Genomic DNA, 19,019 nt, shown 5'->3' with positions numbered 1-19,019 from the left:
GTTCCTTCTGAATGTCTTCTCACTTTCCAGGTGATATGCAGAATTCATATTACTTCTCAATAATCAAAATGTTACCACACATCACTCCAGATAGAGAGACCAGTAATCACAATTACCTCCATGTTTTCTTACCTGCAAAGCTGCATCAGGTTCTAGTTTAGCAAAAACTCACACAAAACCAAAAGGGAATACCTTTATTCAATTAAAGTAGTACTACAAAGACAGTAGAAGGACATTTGTAGAGTTTACAAAAGAAAAAAAAAAAAAAAAAAAAGCTCATGCAAAATGTGCAACGTTCATGTCTCTCCTTTACCTTAGATTACATCGTGGTTTCTGATCATTTATGTTTCTGTCCCGAGTATTTCTTTTAACAACCCTCCTAAGAGATCCTTACTCGATCAATACTCCTGGTACTCATATATACATAACCAATTATCTTTTGAATCTTATTACATTTTGCACATGGAAGAAAAAATGCAGCAACAGTTTCTAAAACACCACATTATCTTATTTTTAAAACTCAACCGCACAGAGGCTTGTTCAGATCCCTGCAGATGTCCAGTGCCTCTTCCGAGTCCATGCAAAGCTCTCTAAGAGCCAGATTACAATCTATATTCCTGTACACATTGTTTTATATTTATTCTCATTAAGAAAACATGTCCCTTTTCTGTCCAATTACTCAGCCTGTTTTGGTTTCTACAAAAAGTTTGGCTCTTATTTATGTACCAACCTATGAATGAAATGTTGATACCTTATTAGCAAACTCCCTATTCCGACCATTAGAGAGCATCTCAAATGCAGCTCTTGGACCCCTGAGTTTACCTTTGCCAAGATTAAAACTGACCTTCTATTTTTACTTTTTTCACTTCTGCCTTTTAGACACTTCTATGCAAACAACTACTCCACTTTCATCCCATAGCTTGTTAAACAGCCTCCTGGGTAAGAGCTTGTCAGACGCATCCTGAAAGGTCTAATTTATTCCTTTTTTTTTCTCCCCTTCGTCTACTACAATGACAAGTTCAAAGAGTTCTCGGATCAGCAAGATACAATTTCCCTCTGCCAAATTCATGCTAATTAGACTAATATCTCATGACCTTCCTGCTACTGTTCTATTCTCCCTCTCTACATTTGCCAACCACAAATATAAGGCTGACAGTTTTATGTTCCCTCCATGGTTTGCATAACAATTTCCTGTACTGTTAGAATGCATACAAGGATGCTGAACAGAAAAGCCTACATTAAGATAATGCAACTATAAACCATGTCTATTGCTCGTAAGTAATAATGAAATCAAGCGGGTTTTATTTAGTGTAAGACACATGACTAAAGAAACAAAACAAACAAACAAAATCCCCACAACATCCAAGTAAAACCAAACAACAGCTGTTAATATTGGATACAGTGTCTCTCCTGCAAAGGAGAAAGGGAAAGGAAAATAAATCAGACTTGTTCCCACAGACCTAGAGAATCACAGTCAAGATAACCATAACAAGAGAAACTTCATTAAGAAATAAATGAAACCATTGTTCTAAAACTGAGGTTTAAATTTGCAAATTAAACCACAAAAATAAACAACATCCCAACTAATGCAATTCAAAACCTACGCAAATACTTTTCCTGAAATGAGAAGCAATACCCCACATTCTTTCTTCTTGCTATTCAAAACTATGACTGTTTCTCCTCTTTGAATTATATTTAGCAACAAGTAACATTAAGTTTAATGCACTCTTCTATAAAACAGTATATCCAAGTTTCTGTTAGATTTCTAAATCCAATCCATCCAGCATTTCATCCTTTCCCATGTTGCTTTGAGGCGTGACTCAATCTACTATTAACAGATACGTCATGCTACAAGAGAGCAATCTCTCTCTCTTACATCTAATTAATAAGACAGAAGAAATTCTTTCCCACGTCTCATCACCAAGATTTACGTCCCATTAGACGTCACAAGAGCATGCTTCTTCCACTGCAACACGTATGCATCCTTTTCACCAAATTTTAAGGTTATCACACTTAACGCTGCCATAATATAGAAGGTTAAACTGTATTTCTAAGCTTTTGAAGAGCAAGATGTAAAATTTCTTCCAAACAGCTCTCCTCAGAAAGAGAACCCTGAACTTTTTATTATATTTATGGATTCCAATTTCATAATATATCAGTAAGATATATTTAATTATTACTAGAGTATTTACTTAAACAGCCAACTTACCTTAGCCATTTTCATACAAAAAAACAGACAGAACTAGAGGAAACGGCCACAAACTAAAGCATCAAAAGTTCCACAGGAGCTTAAGGAAAAAATTCTTAACAGTGAGGGTGACAGAGCGCTGGAACAGGCTGCCCAGAGAGGTTGTGCAGTCTCCTTCTCTGGAGATCTTCAAAACCCGCTTGGACGCAGTCCTGTGCCACGTGCTCTAGGTGACCCTGCGTGTGCAGGGGGATTGGACTAAATGATCTCTAGAGGTCCCTTCCAACCTTCAGCATTCTATGGTTTTATGAAAATCTTTTTTATTTTACTATTCCATCTGATTACAATGAATTTTGGCAGGGAAGCTCAACTTCCATTAGAAACATGTTAAGGACTGCTTTAAGATAGGTTAAGGCTTTAACTCCACTATAGAAGTTTCACTACAAAGTTCCATCAGCTTAATTTTAGATTTCATTTGTACCGAGGAAAGTTAAAAACACCTTGTGGACCCTTATTGAGTCTCCACCACATTTCTTTAAAATGCAAGTCTCTTCTTAAGCCTTCTCTGCATAGAGCTAACAAGTTAACAAACACAATAGACTTAGTATTGCTGAGGTTCTCCATCCCCTTCTTAGCTTTCCAGGCACTTTGACAAGTTTCCGTTACCTGAGATTTTTGTCAGGCAGAAATTGCTCCAACTCCTGCAAGTGAGTGAGTCACCACCAGCAGGTGGCAATACTTACCTCGCAAGCAGGAGCACCTTCGTGGGACTTGCCCTAAGCAGAGATCTTCTGAAGATCTTGAGTTTTTGTAACATAACAAAGAAAATTATTCTCTAGATGAGGTATACACATATTTCTCTAGCATAATTATATAAGAGAGTCTCCAAAGTAGGCAATCCGAATTTTTCTTTTAAGTAAAGGGAAATGATTTAGCATCCCAAAATTTTTAGGGTCCAAAATGTAAAAGTTTTTTTTGGTCCTTAGACCAGCTTCTCTTTCAGCTCCCCTGCCCACACCTCCCTCATAGCTACACGCACAGAGGTCTGTAGTTTGCAAACAGGCAGCCTAGCAAGCTTCCAAGGCCCGTCCAAGAGGCGGGCACCCAAACAAGCCACAAGGTTTTGCTCTCCTTACCTCTGCCATAGAGCTGCCTGCCTCTCAAAACGTATCCACTTCCGCACTACACAGGAGGAAACAGGCAGTTTTCTGGTAACAACATATTATGAATACCTTTTATTATCATATGATCTCTTTATGGCTTCCCTCTGTCCCTCTGAAAACCACTGTTACAATTAGAACTAAAATAAGAGAAAATGTAACTAACCTATACAACATCATTTTGAAGCACATAGAGTACAACAAGAAATACATACATCACGGATTCAGTTTGAAGTGCATCGCTGTTACAGTAGTAGAGAGTAGATTGCCAAAAACAGCAAACCAGGAGCAAGGTGCTCCATGGTAAAATCTTTTACAACTTCCCCGACACATTTGTTTTCTTACAAAGACAATGCTGCGATCCTAGTAAAATTACAGTGATCTTTGTACTATGAAGAACTTCTCAAAGACTGTGGGTTAATGCCCAATTCTAGAAGTAGCCACATTTTCAGAACTTTTTCCTCTGCAGGAATAGAAAATAAAATAAAAATTATGGAAATCAACCGTAACCTATGTGCCAGGCGCAGCTTGAGAGCTGAGGCCCACCAGATGCTCTTCAGCGCCTGCCACACAGCCAGCCATCCCTCATGGAAAGGCTGACACTGAAGGCAAGATACTCCTGGTAGCAGCCTCCCGCTTAAACGCACCCTTCCCTCCTGTGGCTGGGGCAGCTTCCTACCAGCACAGGTCCTGCAGGCTCTATCCTATGGCTGGGTATGAGCAACATGGCCCCATATTGACTCAAGCTGACTAGGAAACCGCATCTCCAGCCCACAGCCCTCCAGACACTACGTTGGCAGAATCCAGCACTGCCACCCAAAAGAGAGATCCCTCCTGGCGCGCTTCACCCTTCCCAGCTTCCTCCCGCAGCCTGGCAGGAAACTCCAGGCGAGGGACCTGCTGCGGAGCGCTGGGTGCACCGTGGACTACGAAGCAGCTAGAGGAAAGCACTTCATAGCAGGGTACCTGCTGTTTAACCCAAAGGATTAAGCAATCCACAGACACAGACATCCAAGCCGTCTCCTGCCTTTTCTAATTTTCTTAATTTAGTCTCCAAACCATCCTACCATAAAGAGAATCTCAACATTTGCAATTCAGAAGGGATTGCTTTTAAGTCAGTTTTTAAAGGAACTCGAGATTCAAGTTCACTCTTCTACATCAATTACCTTTATATAACATAAAATAAATATGCAGTAGGGAGTAGTTAACACACTCTTCTTCACCCTATATGAACTGCTGTACATGTTATTTGCATATTTTGTCATAGTCTAAAGATTGGAAATTAGAGCCCTGCAATTACATCAAGGATTCCAGGCACCATTTTCTATAATAATTACTTTTCTATAATAATTAAGCAAAGCTTTGGAAGCTCTGTGTATTGACTGTAAGGTTTACTATGAGCTCAGAAAAAAAAGCAAACAAACAGGATTATCAGAAAAAGCACCATTACCTCCAACATAATATTCTTTCCCCAGACACTTTACAATAGTCTTATGTATTTTGAAATAGGCCAGCAAGAAGGTATTAAAAAAAAATCTAATACGGGCTTATTAGGAAGGTAGAGTAACTGATACTTGAGCAGAAAAATAAATCTCAAGTCTTAGCTCTGTGATACTATTTGATGCAATTAGGATTTTGCTCCCGAAACAGAGTGCTGCCAGGCAGTATTTTTGGACACGGAGGGAGGGGAGCACCTGGCATCATTTGTAAGCACATGCAAACAAAACAGCATCTCTACATCAAGAGCTCAGCTCTACTTCTAGCCAGAAAGCAGGTCCAAATAACTGCACAACAGAGGCATACATATAAACTCCCCCCTGAGAACAGTCAAATGCCTAAAATAGAGAGAGGTGTTTCCATCTTTATTCAAAAGAAACTTTCATGAACATGCACATCCAATTTAAACACGTATGTTCATCATAACTGCAGTTAATTAACAGAACCAAATGTCTGTACCACAGCCTAGGTAGATTACTTACAGTAACAGTCAGCCACCTAAGTTACAGGTAGAAGAAATATAACTTTGGGGCAGTGGAAATGAAGGTTTGCTTCCCAAATGAGTTAATCTCATTTTTTAACTATTACCAAGAATTGCCACTCAGAGCAAAGACCGATGTGGCAGCACTAGTCACATTTGATGCACTATTCCTAGTTCTTAGTTCAGAAATAACCAAATGGTTCTTAAAGACCAGGACACAAAAGAGGAGCTGGAATAAAAACAAAATTTTCTCACTTTACAGCTACTTCACATGAAACCACAGCTCCCAGCACTTAAACATGTCTATTGAACAAAAAAAGACACACGAGAAGCCCTTCAGCAAAGCAGAGTGTTGAACATGAAGTATTTTAAATCCTCTCTCACCTCAAAAATGTATCAGACACTTGCTAGACTACATGGTCTCTTATCCTTAAGGAACTGTATAGACAAAAACAATTCACATAAGATTCTCCAAGTGTCTCCTAAACACTTCTGAAGAAACAGGAGATACTTTCTTTCGTCTCGGTGTTAATAAATTCAGAAGACACTGCATTTATAAATTTATTTTTATTAATTTTATTATTCCCAATGGTTATGAATAATTCCACCTAACAAATTCAGAGGACATTTTTCCAATTTTAGGATAGGCAAATATCCAAGTTCAAGCTATATTGCAAGATCCAACTCAATATAAATTAGTAACTGTGAGCTCAAAAGACAGCAATAGAAAGTAAACATTTGTAAATCAAATGATAAAATATGAAGAACAGACTTTTGCCTGACTTGCAATTAAGAAAATGTTAATCTTTTTATTTTTATGACAATAGAAGGTCAAGGGCCAGTTGGCAGAATAGCAAAAGGATTAATTTTAGATGACAGCCTTCATTGCTTTTCCATGGATTAGTTTTCCTCAGATGAACTAAATTATACTTTTGTTTCAGGATAGCTAGACCCAAGCTGGGGGGCAGCAGAAGTCCAAAGCTGGGAAGAGCAGCTATCCAGTGTTACCGTATCAAGAGCAGAGCAGAGCAGCCACATGACCACGAGTGCCAAAGCCAATACAAGAGAGCTGGGGACAACCTATGCCTGGACAGCACGAGTACACCCTTTCATTTAAAGCAGTTGTGGCTGTGTCAGCCATTTACAAAACAACTCTCTCAGTATGGCAGGCTGCTGCAGGATGTGCAAGAGTCAGACCAAAAAAAAAAACACCCACAAACCTCAATGATTCTATGAATTCGTACATATAAAAAAAAAAAAACTATCTATGAATAAGCACTCTGGACATGAAAAGAAACCCTACTAATTTTAAAAGAGATGAAAACAGTCAGTCTCATGATACTTTTTTTAATGTAAGGTTTAGGCTTCTGGAAAACAACTGCCTAGAAACTGCTTGCCCAGAAACTGCTACTAAACTTCCATTTCTCATGTGATAAAAAGAGACGAGGGCAACAGAGCAAGTGCTCCAGCACTGTACAGTCACAGTCCGAGTGTGCAGTGAAACTGCCCCACCCCAAACCTGCCCGAGAAACCCCTGCTGGAGAAGAGACCGAGCGGCGGCTCCATGCGACTCCTTACCTGGGAGGTCGGGGCAGGTCTTCCTCCTAATTACATACAGCACATGCGGAGCCAGCGATAAAAACATTATTGCGCGTTCTTCAAAGGCTAAGACAACTCAGGGAAGAGATTTCCATGTTTTTTTTAAATTCTTTTATTCCTTTCAAGCTCCTTACATTATTAAAATGAAGACTAAAGTTATTATCTACACTAATTCTCTTTTAAGTTGTTAACCCAGGTATTTCCTTAAACTCGAATCAGAACTTGTTCAGTATATTCTTTGCACTTTGCTGGAAAAGGCCAGCAATTCTTCATTTATATTCATTCCATACACAGGAAAATGAGTCTCAATTGTGTGTGAACAAAGCATTAAAAGGCTTTTACAATTCTTATACATGGAAAACTGAATTAAATTTTGTCTTGACATCTAATTATATTGCAAAAACCTTGTGTTGCCATTTCCTATCATGCTACTTTTCCAGTTTTTGTGAATATATAAACAGGTCAAAAGTGTGTTCATCCTTTTTTTTTTCTTTTTTAAATAAAATACAGAACACCATTTTATTTGCATACATTAGTCAAAGTAGTGACTACCAAGAACACTGTGACAAAGCAGAGAGCTTTGCACGTGTACAAAGTAAAAGTTTCCATGACGCCATGGATTATATCATTGACTTGTTAAACTGGAAACTTCATACACTTACGGCTGTGTTTTAAAAAATAAATAAATAAAGTGCAAATACTGCAGCAGTGCAACAGTTCAGAGTTTAAATTCAAAGTTTAAATTTTTAACTTAACAGCAGCAATTATCATCCACTTCCTTTTGGTAGGCTGGGAACAATAGAACTGTATGTCACCTAAATAGGAGTACTTCCCTAAATAAAAAGCAAAATTTATTTAAAAGAAAGGAAACTTGGTTTTGAAATTTTCAATTAAATGTCAATTTAATTTTACTTAAGCCTGAAATTCAGAAGTGAACGAAACTGAAACTTATTCTTTGTATTTGTTTTGTACCAGGCAAGGACTGCTTAGGATGGACTGGGCCAGCTGAAAGGCCCAGCTAAGAGACACAATGACTACATGCTCCAGTGCTGCACTAGCCTGTTCTATGCCACCTATCATCTACAGATTTGAATTGCTGATTGCTGATTCTTGCAGATAAGCATGCAAAAACAAACAGCTTTGAGGTATTTCTCCTACCCAAACACCACCACCTGTAGGTGTCACAAAAGAGGTCTTTTTTTCAGGTGGTTAAGTTCTTCAGCTCTTGTTCCTATCTCCCTGGCACTGTCCTCAAATAAGGAAGCCTGCAACACAATGATCTAAACTTTTAAAATGGCCTTCAAGCACCTCTAATTTGGAAGCAAATTCTTTCCCTAAAGAAGTGGCCTGTCTGACATGTGCTTGATTGGTAGATCTTTTAATGTTTCTAGGGTGCACTTATCCTCAACCTCAGTTTTAGGAGGAAAAACAAAGGAAAATATAAGTGCTCTAAAAAGAACCTTGCAAATATTAAGCACAGTTAAAGGCAGGGGAGTGGGTTAAAGAAACAGTATTGAGTGCTTCAAGTTTCAAACATTCCACAAATGGACTTAGAACTTTTTGAATGACAAAGGTGAGATTTTGCTAGCACTTCTAAAGGTTTTTAAGGGAGGCGAACACAATTTTGTGTCACTGAAATGACTTCATTCACACAAAATATTGATTGTACCATGCTCAGCACGACAGCAAACAACATCTGTCTCCCAGCCAGCTCAGATTCAAACTCCATCTCAGAACCTTCTTCGCAGGTGTTAGGGGCACTCCCAGTGTGTATGTGTAACACACTTTAAGTCATTCAGAAGAAAAAAATCCAAGCTAGTCAGAAATTCTCTGCTCCTCTAAGAGGCAGGCCACCACCTACTAATTTAACTCTTTGAAATCAATATATTACTTTGGGGAGGTACTAATGCTCTTCCCAAAGCTGCCAGACAAAGACAGAAGCAAGAAATCCTACCTGCAATGCTTTGCAGGGACAGTTTTAGAAAACAAAAGAATACAAACAGTGAAAATCCATCCCAAGAAGAATTTATGTTGGAAGGGGACTCTGGGTCCATGCCCTTTTCAAAGCAGGGCTAATTTCAGCTGAACTCTGAACATCTCTAAGCACAGAGATCCACAGCCCTTCAAAGGTCTGACCATCCTCATGGTGAAGAATTCTTTCCTTACACTCAACTGGAATTTTCCTGTTACAGCATAGAACAGTTTTGTCCCATCGTTAATGAAACATCTGGCACCACCTTTTCTATAACTCACAAGGTTGTTGAAAACAGCAAGTAGGTCCCCCCTTAGCCATCTTTTCTCCACCTTCCTCAGCCTTTCCTAACACACTATGTGCTCCAACCCACTATTCTTGGTGGCTTTTTGCTGCACTGACTCCCATTTTGCTGAATCCAGAATGGGTTACTGATGGAAGGGTCCTCTGGCGATCATCTAGCCCACACCCCCGCCCAGGCAGGATCACCGAGAACACATTCCCCACTACTGTGACCACACGGCTTTTGATCTCTCCAGGGATGCTTGTCAGCCTCCCTCCTGCACCATAAAGCTCCAAGCTAGATACAGTTTTCTAGCTGCAGTCTCGTAGCTGCCAAATAGATGAGAACAAACGTTGTCCCCAACCTGCTGGCTCTGCTCTTGCTAACGCAGCCCTGTGCAGAGCCACCCCGCTCTGCTGCAAAGACACTGCTGACTCACCTTCAACTGACTTGTTTGCCAGGATGCACAAGGATGGACAAGTCATGTTGCACTCCAGCAAGTTTCAGGGTGGTTCAAGTCCTCCATGAGAGCCAGGGCCCACAATCAGCATGTTTCTGCTGGTCACCTAAAGAAAGCTTTACCTGCTTCCTCATCTTGAGAGGGCCGGTCTGCTGCAAATACTCACTGTGACATCCCCCTAAACTGTCCTCCCTTCTAAGTCTGACCCATAAACTCAACAGGCCAGCTGCCCTTTCCAAAACAGAGCTCTGGGCACTCCAGGCACTCCTTTGCAAGAAGTGCAACCTCTTCATCTCCCCTGCTTGGCCCTCTTACAGGGCACATAACCATCCACTGCAGTACTCGCACTGTGGGAGCTTTCTTGCCCCATTTCTGTAATTCCAGGTCGCTCTCAGCCTCACAAGCACCCAGGGACTTCTGATCTCCCCTGGACATTCCTCACCGGGGCTGTGTATTCGCATATTCCACACCTGGCCCAGGGCCTGTTCATGCCCCGTCCCCAAGGGCACTGTTGGGCACTCCCCTGCTCTGCCCCTCATTTATCTGCCACAGAAAGCAGTTAGGTTAATCTGTGACTAAATAAAGGGCTGTAAAGATTCCAGCCTGCCTACACTAGTAGCAACAAGTTGTTGTTTTGGGTTCTTTTTTGGCTTTGTTTTTCATTTTTTAAGCAAGCTGCTACTTTATTTCTCAGTCAGGACTGTGATTCATTAAAATGTTCTATATGTAGAGAAATTTTACACTGCCATCCACTTCAACTCAAGCTCCCTAACCTAAGAAATTCCAGAAATCTCTGATTTCTTGACTCTACTAAAGATGGGACTGGTTTCTATAATACGGCCCTCGTGTAGCATATCCAAGTAAGGCTTAGGAATACAGTTGAGTGAAGGCTTGACTCAGAACAAATCATATTCGGGTACAGAGTGCAGGTTTTCTGGAATCCACCTTTTTTTTTTTTTTCTTTTTTTTTTTTTTGCTATAGACTATAGATGCATAAGAAGTTCAGCCACAGGATATACAGAGGACTAAAAAGGTTAGTTGGAATCTTCAGAAAATGATTTCTCCCAGAAAAAGAAAAAAAAAAAAAAAAGCAAAAAGGCATCAGGTCAGCATAAGTTTTCTGCTAAGGTCAGAGCAAAACAAGTATTCAACCACATCCCAATATCTGAAAAAGAAACAAAATGTACTGAAGTTGCTTGCTGTATTTTACTCAATCATGTTATCCAATTAATATATTTTATATACATATATATAAAAATGTATTTATTTCCACTTTTCCACTTACTGTCCCTGCAACTACAGCTTAATTTCTGAACTATGCTGACAAGGCAACAATCAAGAACCTCACGTACCTACCTGCCTTCTGAACTCATTCCATGGGAGAGGGCAGGGCTGTATCTTGTATACTTATGACTGATAATTATTTTTTTAATCACAGAAAACCAGCCAGGCATGGGCAGAACCCCATGTCTTTCAAGATAGACAGGTATCAGAAACCCCCATTTTCTTTGCTCTCATTAGCAGCTGCTCTATTAGGTAAACATTATTTTATCTGAAGCATAAGTACTGTGCATATAAAATTGTCTTGGTCCTGTATCTTGTATCTATAGTTAATGTGAAATACCAACACGTTACATTTACAGATGAATGAGACAATATCAACACATTGCTGATCAAACAGCGTACAGAAGTTTCCCCATTTAGCTCCAAAAGATGACTTGCACCATCTACAGGTTTCACAGGGTTGCAAGATTCTTATTGTTAAATTCTATGTTAATGGAATTTAAGTCAAAATATTTCCTGCACAAGCACAATGTCACATAACATTAGTCAAACCTAGATTTTTTAACCTAGTCTGATGTGAGATTAGCACCGATTGGTGCTGGATGAAATGCAAATGTGGCATACTGCAAGCTAAGAAGGAAGTGACCCATCCTAATGACAAGGAAAAAACTGCTTTTCTGGCAGCAGTATAATTTAGAAAGAAAAAGGAGTTCAGACATTTCCTTCTCAAAGCATCTATGAACTCTGAGTTAAAGTGCTTCTAAATTCTTAAATCAGCCATAATTTATATGGCAGTGTACAGAGAAGAAGTTGGTAATTCAAATATCTTTCAAAAGACTTGCAATCTGTCAATACATTTCACCAGCTCCACTAACAATTTGTTTCATTATGCCTGTCCTTTTGGATTAAAAGAGAACAGTCTTCTACACTTAGAATAGTATTAAGATTTTGATGGCTTATAAGTGAAATACATTACTTTTATCCCAAAACCAAAGAACTAAATTAATCAAAGCAGTACTTGAGAGTCAGATGCCCTTAGGTAGACTAACAATGCTGCAGGAAAGCTGAAAAAAAATATGATTATAGAATTTGAGTGCACATACGTACAGAGTAAAACAACCTACTTTTAACAAACTACAATCCCTATGATTTTACAGTTGGGCAAAATGCAGACTACCAATGATCTCTCTTTCACAGTCCTAACAGCTGGATGCACCAACTTCAAAAAAAAATTTCACTATGAGCTTAATTTAATTACTGCCCTTCTTTGAATACAGCTTTTCCCTTAATACAATCAGTATTAGTATTAATAATATTTTAAGTGTACTTTCAGCAACTTACTGGGCAGCATTCTGCAAACAGTTAAAAAAAACAAACAAACAAAAACAAGAGGTAGAAAAACCCAATCTGCAGAAAATCTAGAGAGAAATTACTCTTTGCGTATAATTTCATTAAAGCATGAATGTCCTCAACTCAAATTGTCATTTTTGGCATTACTGATCCGTGCTCATGTCCTACAGCATGTGAAAAATGAACCTTAGAGAAGCTTTCAAAGTTAAATTGAGTTTTCTGGACTTTTCTGCTTTGTTAAGATGTACCTCAGCATATATTTTGCAAGGTACTAACCTGACATTCACCTGAGTTTGCATGCAGTCTGGTTTGAGGTGATAAGAGGATAGTTGTATTTTACTGGGAGTTTTTTTTGTTGTTTTGGGGGTTTTATTTGTTTGTTTTTAAGTGTAACATTTATTTGCATGCTGAATATAGCCAAGAAGCACACACACATCCCACATAAGGAATACCTAAAGACCATACTCCTTTCTGTGAAATGGAGAATTATCTGCATATTTTCTGCAGAAATCTGCAAGATTCTGTAAAAACTCTTATCAACCGATATTGCTGGCTGTTAGCAGAGCAGACACATTGTGACAGGCAGCAGTGTGAAAGACAACAAAAGATAAAGATGAGACTATATGGACTACAACCTCAAGGCAAGGAATGAGAAGAGCACCCAGCTGCAAAAACAGGTAGCTTGTTTCTGGCATTACAGTAAAGTTACTACCACTTTTTTTTCTCTCTCATTTTTCCTTTCTTTAGTTTACTCTTGGTAAACTAAAAGTGGCTTCAGGATACAACTGCACAGAATGAGTATTTCCAGTACGGAAAATAATTAGAAAATGGCTGCTAGACCTGCCTTAGTCTGCAACGTGAACATTTGACCATCTACACATACCACACCCCCTCCCTCTAAAAGGCCATAATTGTAAAGTATTTAACCTAACAGTAACCTGCCAATTTGCATTTCACAGAGCAAAAGACTCTGTCCTGTTTAACTACAGTGTACTAGAGAATAGCACACAAAACTCCAGTCACATCTGTAAGACAGCAAGAAACCAGTGTTAAAGTTATTTCTTTATTGAGTATTTTGCTTGAGAAGGAAAAGCTAAAATAGTTACTGAGTTGCAGACATCTATCAAACATATAACACTTACCTTTCTTCAATTCTATTCCTGTCCATAAGTGGTTGTTTGATCCACTGATTAACTAGCCTTTGTCCTTGAGGAGTTCTGCATTTATTTAGTAAGCCAGCTAGTGACTGTGCAGTATTAGCGTTTTCCAAAGAATTCTGGAAAGGAAAAAGAGAGTTAGGGAAGAATACTGGCGACCACTGAATGGAGCTCAACTTGGTTACCTAAGTACAGGTCAGTGCCTTTTCTGAGTTGACTTGGCATCCATGAAAAAGACAAATTAAACAGCATAGCACTGAAGCAGTTATATTACAGTTCCAGGAACAGAGCAAGCAAGGAACAGGTTTATCTGTTTTGCATCTAGCTGGCTGAATTTAAAAAAAAAAAAAAAAAAAAAGTGGAAATGTAGCTAGACATTAAATAAATTGTTCTTTGTAAAACTGAAAAAATATAGGTTCTGACCATAAAACAGAAAGAAAAAAGTAAGTCACCATTAATGAAGATATGCCGAGTTTTGATTGGATTGTCAGGCTGTTACTTATCAAAAAGCTAAATAAGTATATTGCAAAATGTTTTTCAATTAAAACATCTATTTCTTACCTGGAAAAGGTTGAGGGCTTGGACAGCTGCATTATCAAGAACCATATACTGACTAAGATCAAAAGTAGTCAGTTCAAACTGTCCAAAATTAGACTCATCTGACAGCAACTCTAAAAACTTGATAATGGCTGACAAAGATGAAATGGCAACCTGAAGTTTAAAAAAAAAAAAAAAAAAAGTTCTAGTTATTCTAATTAGAAATACTCTCGAATCACAGAGCAATCGATAAATACACCTATAGAGTTACAAACAAAAAGAACATAATCAGAAAAGGTCTCTGAGTCACATCCCTGCTGGAACTGACAAACAGGACTCATCTCGTTTGACAGGACTTTTTCTTCCCAGGCACGTTCTAGGGCACTGCACCTTCTTTCTAGGCAGGTGCAAGAGCAACAAACTAGACATCTGCATAATCTGATGAACAAAGTAAGATGTGAAGCGCACACCTTTCCAGCTTTCCAAAGCTGTTATCAATATGTTTCAAGTTAAAAAACTCAAACAAGCTGTTGCAGATAAATGAGATCTGAGGCCATGGTTTCAGGGTTAGTTTTCAGCCAGAGAAAGGATCTGATCTGGCTCACTGCATGGCTTTGCAAATACTAGTGACAGCACAAAAGCATGACTCACTTTTTTAGAGGTAACAGACTTCAAACAACTTGAACCTGTTATGGAATCACACGTTAAGGGAGAATAACTTAGCTGGTGCTCATTGCAAATGCAAGGTACAATGACAAACATTTAAAAACAAATTAAAACATATTATCTCAAGCAAATTACCTCTTGTTTACAGCTGACCATGCTCATTTGACATGCAGGTACTAATCATGTTTGAACCATAAAAATAACACAATCTACTCCCCAAATTTTAGCATAAACAGTACTTTATTTCTACATGTGATATTTTCTCCCCATCATGCAAAATAATTAAAGGGTTGCATTTAAGTCTTCAAGAAAGATGAATTATGAATAGGCAGTATCTTCTGCATATTGTCAGTTTGCTTATCAGAGTTTAGTGTTTTGAAGAAATAATCAAAGCTTTTTTTTTTTTTTCCTCTCCCACCAGATGCTCTGTGGATCCTACTTCAGTATAATGATCCAAAGGCAGCAGAACTACTAAACACCTCAGCAAGAGCTTACCTTGATGAATCATGGGCTATACAGCATACTTCCACAGATATGTGGGAATATAACATAAAAAGGACTAGGAAGGATAGAGAGTATCAGAGAAGTACACCTCACTGCACAAGTCAACAGAAAGAAAACATGGGCCCATCAAACAACGCTATGTACTAACCTGTTTTTCCATCTCTGGCAATGCTGCACTGTTCATTTGTTCTTCTTTCTTTGATTTTAATAAGCGATTCAGATCCTGAACAATATCTTTTGTTGTGAACTCTGCCTTCTTTCTGTCTGTAATCAGAATTCCTCCTCTCTGAATGACCTGTTGTGCATAAAGAGTTATCAGTTACTTTCAATTTTCAGGGTACTGGCATTCATCCCTTGCAAGCAAACACCAAAGATGTTCATCTATTTATGACTAGGCTCCATAGAGAAAGGATTTTAGCCTTACCACATATCTTGCTGACTAAAATGCAAGCAAGTCAATAGAAAAATAATTCATTTTAGATGCATAGACCAAAATTTCTGTTAGCAAACAAATGACTCCTTTGTCTTTTTTCTACAAATTATGGAGCCCAGCTAAAAAGCTAGGATACAGCATTTTAGACAAGGTTTTGCCACAGGCAATTCTCTTACTTGTCGCAGCTTTCCCATCTCTCCAGCGGTCTCTCCTCCGGGCAACACACACTCCTTAGGTCCTAGCTGAACTAGCAGAGCTTCGAGGTTTGAGAACTGATCATTATCTGGAAACTCACAGATGCTCAGTTTTCTCAGTGTAGTATCCACATACCCCACTCCAACTACTCTTTGTCCATCAGTAGTAGACAGCTTCACGCCCACAACTCCAATGGCCATTGACATATCATTGTTGGCAAAGAGAACTTCCTCAAACTGGGCAAGATTTCCTGGAGAACCCTATTTAGGAGAGAAATATATCTTTTAAAAGAACAAGTGTGTGTGTGTGTGTGCATATACATATTTTTTTTTTCCCAAAGGGCATCAGTGAATAAAAATAAGTAACATGTATTATGTATTCCACTAGTAGTATTCCACTAGTAGTGTTTTAGTAATTTAAAAAATAATTTTATTAATATTATCCATACCATTCGCACAAACCATCTCAGGCTTCCTTAATCTCCCAAGCCTATGGCAAACATAACACAAGCTCATCCTGCCTTAATTGCCAGTGTCAATCCCTGAAAAATCACTGAGATCCAGACAGAGGAAAACTGCACCTTGTATGCCAGATACCAGTCGTTTTCTTTGGTAGATTTGCTCCCTGCTTTGTTCTTGTAAACTTCAACTCTGTAATGACGAACCAGAAGCAAATCTCTCACAAAAGATTCAAAATTCATTTTACTAAGCACAACACTCTCCAGTTTCTGATTTCCTACAAAAAAAAAAAAAAAAAAAAAAAAGTAACATTGTAACTGAAATCCACAGGATATAGAGTTAACAGTCTACAGGAAGGATGTTATTCTAGCAGTGAATAAAGCAAGCATGTGAAATCCATGAAACAATAAAAAAATCACAACACTCAACATTAAGAAGGAAGAAAGCTCACACCATAGCCAAATAAAAAGCAATGTTCATTGTTCAATTCAAATTTTCTCTTCTTTATACATATGCATACGTAAAAAGATTTGTCGCTATCACCCTTCTTGCATTCCTGATTTGTTTTTCTAATTCATCTTTCACATCTTTTAATCGAGTGAATGATGGAAACAAACTATGGGATTTTGTGTTAATGAACGCACAAAACAGCCTGTCATCCAAAAACAGCTAAGACATGCCAAGACATCTCCCTATTGCCACAGAAAATAACATATTATGCAAACTTAATCACAATAAAGTTTACCCTAAAACCTAATTTAGTGAGTGTAAAGCTGGCAAAATTCTTACTTTTGCATCTATGCTGACTTTCAACTGCATATTCTAGATAATGCTACAGTTTGCAGTATTCTCATACTGGAGTTGATAACCACAGGCTTGCATCTGCCAAGTGGTTACTTTTAAGCAGAATTCAATAACTAGGTTAATGTATGCATTTCTAGTCTGGAAGGTATCATTTCAAATCTTAGGCATGGAAGTATCATGCTCTGCAAGTTCTCCACAAAGTATCAACCAATTGCACTAGAAGGTAAAAAGCTTGAGAACACCATCCCTCTTCTAACAATGGTGTGTAAGAAATGTCTTTCATTACGAACAGGCTTCAATCAAGTTCACTTTGCCAACAACTGTGCAGTTAGTTCCTTGACACATAGAATAATACTAAAGTTTGTGTTTATGAATATACATACATATATATATATCTTGACGCCCATCCATCTGATGTCTGAAAGTTTTACTCTCTTATACCAAGAGAGAAATAAAAAGCCATGGGAGAAGGAAAGAAAAAGCCCTACGCATTACATAATTAAATATGTAATTCCCTGCTGCAGGCCAACGGGAGTCAAGTACCTAATAATAGAAACTCCACACATTTACATTTTACCATTATTCATCAGTCACCCATCCTATAGAAGAACTATATAAATGCAGTCCTCCGTTATCACAGAGGTGTCACGCAATCCTTTTCATAAAGATCCACTGATGGTGTAGAAAAATGTCAGTAACCGCTGTTAGCGTATGCAGCAAGTTGTGCTTGCAGCAAGTTATGCACTTCTGGTGGTTCTGCAATGAGTAGTGTATGTGCAGAACTATGCACATGTGCTGCTGGAGATACCTTCTACATTTGTACACCTACATCCTCACATGTACCCCCTACTCAGAATGGCTACTAGTTACTATTTCGGAGCAGCAAGAGGTTGAAAAAATTAGAGATGAGCATTTTTTGTTACATTCACTTTGAAGCAGCAATGAATCACAGCAAACCTCAAAATCCAGAATTCGCCTAGTATCTTGCTGCTCTTACAGGTGTAGGAAAGAGCAGCACAGATTTCTCCAGTTACTCTCAGCAACCCTTCAGCAGCTCAGAGCCTCTGAGTAACTATACAGCTGCCTAGAACATGAAGAGGTGAGCAGCATCTCACGTTCTCTCACCACAAACAGGCACCTGTCTTTAAGAGCTAGCACCAGAGACACCTTATTCTAAACGAGGCTACAAAACGTCACACACGAACATGAGAAGCGCCTAGCGGCAGGGGAAGGCCACGGGAGGCCGCGACCATGGGAGCTCCAGAGCTGCGCAGAGGCCGCTCCTGCCCGTGGCGCCCAGCGCCGCGCACCGGCTCGCGCCTCCCCCCCCCCAACCCCCGCCGCGCTCCGCGGGGCCGCGCACGCACCCGGTGCCCCCGCCAACTGCCGGATGACGGCGCGGGTCCGGAAGAGCTCGCGGGCCGCCAGCCGCGCGTCGCCGCCGTGCGCCGTGTAGTAGTCGCCGCGCTCGAAGAAGCGCACGGTGGTGTCGGGCTTATCGGGCAGCGAGAGGACGGCACGCACGAAGCCCGCCTCGGCGCCCGCGCCTTCAGGCCACACGGCCTCCCGTGGCGGCTCCACCGCCATGCTGCTCCCGCCAGCCGCCGCCAACAGCCCCCGCGCGAGAGTGGCGCCACCCAACCGCCGCGCGGCTGACGCGGCACGTGACGTCCACCCCGCCCCCGCGCAGGGCGCCCGTGGCGCGTGGCCGCGACACCAGTCTCTGTGCCCGAAGCGGAGGCTTCCTCCCAGGGTAGTGTGATTCAGGATCGACACCAAAAACATATATCAATAAATAAAAATTCCACCTGATATCTCGTCCTTTCGGCAGCGACTACTGAGATTTTCTGCACTGTGTCTGCTCTGGTCTTAAAGTACTGTTGCTCTGCAGGTGGAGAATTCCTTAAAATTCTTTAGATTGTGAAAAGACAAATTTTCACTCATTTTCACTACATCACTGACAGTTGTTTCTTTTTCCTCTTATTTCTTTC

At 39.7% G+C, this 19,019-nt stretch overlaps 1 protein-coding gene across 1 annotated transcript in view; it reads right to left on the bottom strand.

Moving 5' to 3' along the window:
- MSH2 (mutS homolog 2) overlaps nt 1-18,632 on the bottom strand; it is a 42,445-nt gene extending 23,813 nt beyond the window's left edge. The window contains exons 1-6 of the mRNA XM_088532154.1: nt 18,396-18,632; nt 16,347-16,501; nt 15,748-16,026; nt 15,287-15,433; nt 13,993-14,142; nt 13,417-13,550 (exon numbers count right to left, since the gene is read on the bottom strand). Of these exons, the coding sequence (XP_088388280.1) occupies nt 13,417-13,550; nt 13,993-14,142; nt 15,287-15,433; nt 15,748-16,026; nt 16,347-16,501; nt 18,396-18,615 (1,085 nt within the window). The 5' untranslated portion in view covers nt 18,616-18,632. The remainder of the gene's footprint in view (nt 1-13,416; nt 13,551-13,992; nt 14,143-15,286; nt 15,434-15,747; nt 16,027-16,346; nt 16,502-18,395) is intronic.
- Nucleotides 18,633-19,019: the final 387 nt, after the last annotated feature.

Source organism: Tinamus guttatus, unplaced genomic scaffold (genome assembly GCF_059628265.1).
Source record: "Tinamus guttatus ecotype Peru unplaced genomic scaffold, ASM5962826v1 Tinamus_guttatus_pri_ptg000456l, whole genome shotgun sequence".
Taxonomy (NCBI): Eukaryota; Metazoa; Chordata; class Aves; order Tinamiformes; family Tinamidae; genus Tinamus; species Tinamus guttatus.
The sequence above is the reverse complement of the archived record's forward strand: the minus strand, read 5'-3'. Positions and strand labels throughout refer to the sequence as shown.